Source organism: Meleagris gallopavo, chromosome 2 (assembly GCF_905368555.1).
Source record: "Meleagris gallopavo chromosome 2, MGAL_WU_HG_1.1, whole genome shotgun sequence".
Lineage (NCBI taxonomy): Eukaryota > Metazoa > Chordata > Aves > Galliformes > Phasianidae > Meleagris > Meleagris gallopavo.
Genome location: NC_139405.1, coordinates 26,125,370 through 26,132,418, shown reverse-complemented (window position 1 = coordinate 26,132,418; position 7,049 = coordinate 26,125,370). Strand labels below are relative to the sequence as shown.

Below are 7,049 nucleotides of genomic sequence, written 5' to 3'. Positions count from 1 at the left end.
CGACGCGGCGCGATGAGGGAGGCAGAGCTGAGGAGGCTGCTGGCTGCCAACCTGCTCTGCGCCGTCTCCATCGTCCTGACGGCACTTGTGCCTGCTTTGTTTCTGGACGGGTTCTCGGTTTTGGACACGCACCTCACGTGGCTGTGTATTTGTTCTGTTTGTGTTAGCGTCCTTAACGTAACCTTGTGTTTAATCCTAAAGCCAAATCCATCTTCTAAGAGAAGCTCGCTGTCTAACAAGGTAAGATTTGGGTTTTTTTTTCTTAGATTCCTACCGAGTGATGTGGAGAGGATGCAAAGTCTGTCACTGAAATGATGGGGTGGGAAAGAATTTACAACTTTTGGTGTGAATTCTTGTTTTCCATGTGTGAGCACGTGCTGAAGCTGTTGCAGAGTTTCTGTTGCAGACAGAATTCTGTCTGGACCTGCCAGCAGCCTACTGGGATGAGCCACCCCTGCCACTTGTTGCCCACAAGTTGTGGTTTGTAGTCACAAAGAGACAAAACTGACCACCAGCAGTTTACCTGCTGGCAGGATTCAGGGCACACCAAAATGGGCACAAAAGTCTCTTCACATTCTAGGCCTGACCTTCAGTATTGTTAAGAGACGCTTCAGTCTTGCGTAGTTTCTCACGTGTAGGATTTGAGATGGAAAAGAGAGAACATCTCGTTACTACTTAAAGTTGAGGCAGTGACAGCTGCCCAAAGAAGCTGTGATGCCCCGTCCCTGGAGGTATCAAGGCCAAGTTGGATGGGACCCTGGGCAGCCTGAGCTGGCTGGGAGCAGCCCTGCCCATGGCAGGGGGTTAGAAATGGGTGGCCTTTGAGGCCCCTCCAACCTAAGCTATTCTATGATTCTCTGAAAGTTGATAAACTTTCAAAAAGTGAAGTTGAAAAGTGTCAAAATGATTGCATTTCCTTGAATGACTAAATCTGCACACAGAAGAATCTGGGAGATTTTTTTGTAGTTGCAGTTTGTAACAGGACCATTAAGGGCATGGATCCCAATATAACAGGTTAGAAGAGAGCAAGTTTGGAGTAAAACACAGCTGGATCAGGAGTGGTAGAATACAATTTGAAGTCAGCTTAGTCGTGCACTCCCACCAGCTGAGTCAGACAGTGCTCTTACAGTGATTCTTAAAGAGTTAAGCAGTCATCCAAGAAAGTAGTATCTTTGTATGTAAAACTGTTAACTGCTGGCAGAGGGGATGTAAAATACATGAAATCATCATGGAAAACAAGTCTTTTAACCATCTGTTATTTGAAAATGTAGCAGGCTTGTGTGTTCTAGGTGAGGTTTCATCCCAGCCTAGCATAAATAATAAATATCAAAGAAGCGGTCAAGTGAGATATGGATTTCCATTTGTGACCTGATCAGAACAGGCCTAGCCAGATGTGTTTATCCAGTGTCCGTCCTTCTGTATGATATAGTGAGTACCCAGAAGCTATCATTTAATTTCCTAGACAGTTATCCGTAGATCTACAGATAGCCACAGACACTTTTCAAAGGGATTTAGTACGTACGATGCCAAGTTTCAAAACAGAGTAGCTTTAATTACTATTACTTATGGTCTTAAATACCGCTTTTGATTCTGAATGTCTTTTTTTCATATTATGTACTTTCTTACTTAGAAATTTTTTAAACTTTCATTAAAAGGCAGCTTTCATAGAATGTGAAACAATCTCTGGTTATATTGTCATTTCCAGTTATTTATTTTATAATTGTTTTATTATAATAAGATGTTTTATTGTAATAAGGATGAAGAAACGTTGGATGAAGTGAGTGTGGTCATTTTTAATTCATTGTTTAAAGGATACCTGTTTGAATACATACTGTGCTGTAGCTAAAATTGAATATCTAAAGAAAGAGTAGTGTGTGATGCTGTTGATTAGATACATATAAGCTAAGTATGTTACTTATATTCTCTTTACCTTTGAAACATTATTCTGATATTTTATTGCTCTTTTTTAGATATCCAGATTTCTAAAATGCTGTATATACTTTTTCATGTCTTGCATACTATTTCATGCGATTATTGTTCTTTATGGAGCACCTCTCATAGAGTAAGTCAGAAGACCCTATTTTTCTCTAAACAATTTAAGGGGGAGTTCTCCTAGCAGATATTGGTATAAATTCTTATATATTATTTGGTACATTGAAAGATAAAAAATAAGCTCCTGGCTGGAGGAAGCAGGGTGGCTGTCTTTGTAGAAGTTGGCTCTTAGACTTTTATGTGTTTGGAGATCTGTTCTGTGAGACAGTTAAAAACAACTTGTTTTACTTTAATATTTGTTCTGTGTAGGGGTACAACTATTTTCCATGTTTCACGTTTGTATGGGTACAAACGCTTGCTAAGTTTTGTTTATTTATTTTTCTCCTAAGATTATAAAATACGCATCTTGCATATCTTTCATCCTTTTGATACAAGCAAATTTTTAGGCGTAATTAAATAAAGAAAATAGGTGGACCAGAAAGCAGCCTGATTTCTGAGAGAGTTGACAAATTACGGACTAACAATGGTGTTTGCTTTGATGGCTGCTTCCACAATGTCAAACTAGAAAAATGAACTGAATAATGAAGTAAATATCCAAGTATTCAAAACTGCTGTTCTGTATGAGATAAACCTGTACTTAAAATGATACAGATATCAGGGGCTAATAAACTATGCTTCAGTCTTTGCTGAGGCAACAGATGATAGTGATTTTCTTCTACCTTTTTGAACTTTTCTAGAGTAATAAGAAAAAGCTTTATTCTTATACATGAGGTTTAAGAAAGCACGTGTGCTTTCACAAGTTGAGAATTTTTATTTCCTAAATCTTAGAACTCTTAGAACGTTAGTATTTATAACATAATTTTGTTATATTGCTTCTTTTTAGGTCAGTGACTGAGACATTTTTGTTTGCAGTTCTCCTGTCTACCTTTACTACTTTACAGTGTTTATGTTTGCTGGGACCAAACATACAAGCTTGGATACGAGTATTTAGTAGAAATGGGTAAGTTCTGTTCTATTCTAATTTTCAACCAGGATAGAAATTGACTGAATTGATGTGAATATCATAGAATTATTATCATTATTTTACTTTGGGGAAGGAAAATCTGAATTATGGGTGTTGTGTCACTTTTGTAATTACAAGCCTATGAAAGCTTTTCTGACAAAAAAATGGTATTATTTATTTTGAAGACACTGGTTCAGAAAACTGGCCTTTTACTTCTGGCATCCAGAGACTAAGCCTTACTTTATATGTGTTTGGAGGAGATAAAGTTTCAAATGAGAATTTTACTGGTGTGAAAGCATCCTGAAGTCCAGTATAATGGTTATAATAAAAAGGAGACCTGTGAGTGAGCTGTAGAGGAAGAATCTTACACTTGATCCAGTGTTAGCTCTATAAAAACAGTTTTTAGAGTAGGAATAGCAGCTAAAATCAGTATTATTTTAACAGTATTTTTAACTTAAACGTAATTGTGAAAATAATAAATAATCTACTGTTGTCTTAATTATGTAATCTTTGCCCTTGTTCTTTTTCAAATTTAAAGAAGGCTTTCCTCAATGTCAGCTTTCAAGCATTCTTTTTATTTTTTTTCCCCAAGAGCACATTTAAATGAATGTAATTTTTTTTTTTTTTTTTTTTTTTGCCTAGTAAAAGCCATTACATTAGCGTTGATAATATGTTCTCCAGAAGTACTCTCTCTCTTTTGCCTTTTTTCACATGCTAAATAACAGGACTGTTGAAAGATTGGATTCTGAAACATAAAGAAGCTCCACATACACTTGAAGTTTAATAAGATGTTAGCGTTCGTTCCCTTATAACAGTTCATAAGGGTAAACTCTCATCTCAAAAGAAAACGAAGTTCTATCATCCTGCTGACTGAAGAGAGTTACATTTAGTTACTCTGTGTAGAGAAGATCAGAAATAAGAAATTGGAAGCTGTTTATTGTAGTTTATGTATTGGCTTGTGTTTTGTATCAGTTCTCAGCTTACTGAAAAGTATCTAAATCCTTATGCATGTTGGTTGTGCTTGGTTTTTATTTTCAGTGGAAGGAGTGAATAGGGTAATATAAATGATACCTGACAAGAATTTAATGGAATCATAGTGTTATTTAGCCAAAACAAATCATTGCTGATTCACTTGTTAGTCTGTGGAAGTTTTGCAACTGGAGAGAATAGGCGAAATCAAGTAACAAATGTTTGACGACTGCCTGTCTTTATGCCAGGTTAAATTTTAAATGCATGTCTTTTTCTTTCCTAGTCCAGATCTTCCTGTTATTTCAGCATAATTATTGCATAGGAAACAGGATTGTCTTGCTATGATGTTTTTGTACATACTTGTTAGTAGGGAGCCATATGACTTTATCTGATTAAATGCGCATTTAGTAATGATGTTTGGTTATGCAACCCTTTGAATGAAAATAGATTATGGAGAAATATTGTAGTAAGTTTTTTATGGGTTGTAATAAGTTGCCCTTTTGAAAACAAGTCTGTGTTTTTTTCACTTGACCTCATGAATGAGTTGCAAGTAACTTAGATCTTAACCGAGTGTAGGAATGATTTATTCCAAGGTTATATCCTGGCTTAACCACATGAAATGAGGTGGGACTGGTTGAATGGGGGAAAAGGGCATTTAGGTACAATCAGCATGGCTGCGGCTGCGTGCCTCGAAGGAAATGTGCCAGTGCAATTAAATTCTCTAAACAACAAGCTGGAAAGCCTGAGTAGCAGTGTAGAATAAAGAGGAATTGTTTAAACTTAGATTGAAGTAATCATTGACATTTATGGTTGTTGCTCTTGTTTGCAATATTTGTAAGATTGAGATCTGCTGTGCCTTTGTCTTTACAGAAATGTAGGAGAGGGCATCTATAAAAAGTTTACCTTAATGAATCAAAAGTAAACAAGTAATAGATTTTAATATTAATTAGCCAGCTGTTGCTCTAGATAGCTGTGAAATCTTTCTGCTATGTTAAGGTGGTGGTTGTCTAGTGTGAAAATACTGTTAGACCTAATATTTTCTTGGAGGCCTATTGTACAGTCAATGAATGTACAGAAGTTATACTTATGAGGTATACCAGAGAGATTGGCTACATAGTTATTACACCAAAGCAGAAAAGATAGGATGCTTACCCATATCCTGGGCTCACTTACAAAACTCTAGCAGAGCGGATCTCCAGAAGAGATCCTTCCCTGCTAGTAGTCAGCTCTTAAATGGGTTTAGGAGAGGTGCAGCCAGGCTCCACCCCTTCCTGCAGCACAGGAGAATTGCATTCACCTGTGCTCCCATGGCTGACTCAGGTGATCAATCAGAGGTTCAGGCCATGATTCAGCAGTTCCCATACACCTATTCATAAGATTACATCCAAGTAACTTTTGCTATGTGATCTATTGCACTGTAATAGCTATGGTACAATTGAGTCTTTCAGCATAAATATCGCGGAGGTAATCTTGCCAAGTGCTTATTTTTTTCTGCAGAGGTGCTTAGCTTTCTTTGTCTGCAATTGCAGCACTTCTAGCAAAGCAGTCACCTTGAGTAAAATCACTTTTAGTTAGAATTCAAAAAGAGATCAGTCTTTAAGTCTGCTTGCCTGTAAGGGTCAGACTCTATGTGGCATTGCATGGTACCGTGTGATCTGTGGTTTGTTTGTTACATAAGGGTTGGGGGATGTTGGTGGGTCAGGGACACGTTGGAACAGAGAAAACAGTTACATGCAACACAATTGTAGCTCAGATAGCTTGAAAACATGAAGTGCGTGGAAATTTTCTAACTGGATTTTTTGAGCAGTTAAATAAAACAAGTGAAGTACAGAAGTGGTTTGTCCAGTTTTCATTTCTCCCATTTAATCATTTGTCAGTCAGTACTGCATACTCACAGATTTGGAAGCATCCTTTGTAAAGGTGGGCATCAAAGGAGTGTGCTGCTTTGTATTTCAGTCCTGCCGTGGTGCAAAGTTCTTCATCTTGTCTATCCAGGATCTATCTTAATACGTTATTTTATGTTAACTAACCTCTTAATTCAAATATTATTTAAAACAGTTCTCAACTTGTATTATGAATAAGGTCTGAAATGATCTGAAGTTTTAAAATGTTATTATGCCACTAATCATCATTTACCATCTTAAATATCACTAGTTTTGCCTGTAGAATGATTTCAGTTATAGTTTTCTCAGTAGTTTAAAAATAGAGAACTAAGACAGTTTTCATATCATAGAATCTATATGAATACATATAGTGTATGTGTATATAAAGCTCATTTATGTTGCTCCTCATACTAATGAAGGATTTGTGTGGTGTGTTAATGACTACCTACAAAAATCCTGATAGCTGACACTCCTTGCAGAGCAGTGAATAATCAATGCGTTGGTACTGCAGTACTGCTGTTGGAGGACAAGTCATGCCAGGTTTGAGAGGCTTATGTCCATGCTTTGTCTGTGTGGATGAATTAGAAGTTCAAATTGTTGCCAAACTACCGAGAACTGCTCTTTACTTGGGCACCGTGCCTTCTGTTATTTTGCTTTTAGACTCAATCTAGCATTCCCATATGGCACAGCAGTACGTGCTTATGTTTACCAGATAGGATGCCTTGTGTGATACAAACGTACCTCAGTCAGTCCTTAGTGTATTCTGCTGCCTCTTTCACTGCTATAGGGCTATAGCAAATGGTTTCCTCTCCGCACTGGCTCGCAGCTCAGTTATTCAGCTTCTGGAAATAATTTACAATTTTTGTTGTGCAGACTAGTTTGTTTGTTTTCAAGTTACAAGAAGATAGAATTGTGTGCTCAAATCTAGCATTCTAAGTTACAGCAATGGGATTAGCATAGAATAAACGGTGTTGTCTCTGCCCAAAATGTCAGCGGTACTGATTGTAATATTTATAATGTATGACTTCTGTTATCCAAGCAATAGAAACTGTTTGTCCTACACTTACACATGGTTCCCTCAGTATTGAATGCAGCAGTGAGTTACATGTTTTAGACTTCTGAATACCTTAGACTCTTCAAAACAAGGGTTAAAGGTTTAAAGCTTTCATGTCATGCTACCTAAACATCACTTGTGAAGCTTG

At 37.1% G+C, this 7,049-nt stretch overlaps 1 protein-coding gene across 1 annotated transcript in view; it reads left to right on the top strand.

Annotated features, from left to right (window-relative positions):
• Positions 1–12: 12 nt before the first annotated feature.
• Positions 13–7,049, top strand: part of PIGF (phosphatidylinositol glycan anchor biosynthesis class F) — an 18,475-nt gene continuing 11,438 nt past the window's right edge. The window contains exons 1-3 of the mRNA XM_003203891.5: positions 13–240; positions 1,971–2,062; positions 2,876–2,992. Of these exons, the coding sequence (XP_003203939.1) occupies positions 13–240; positions 1,971–2,062; positions 2,876–2,992 (437 nt within the window). The remainder of the gene's footprint in view (positions 241–1,970; positions 2,063–2,875; positions 2,993–7,049) is intronic.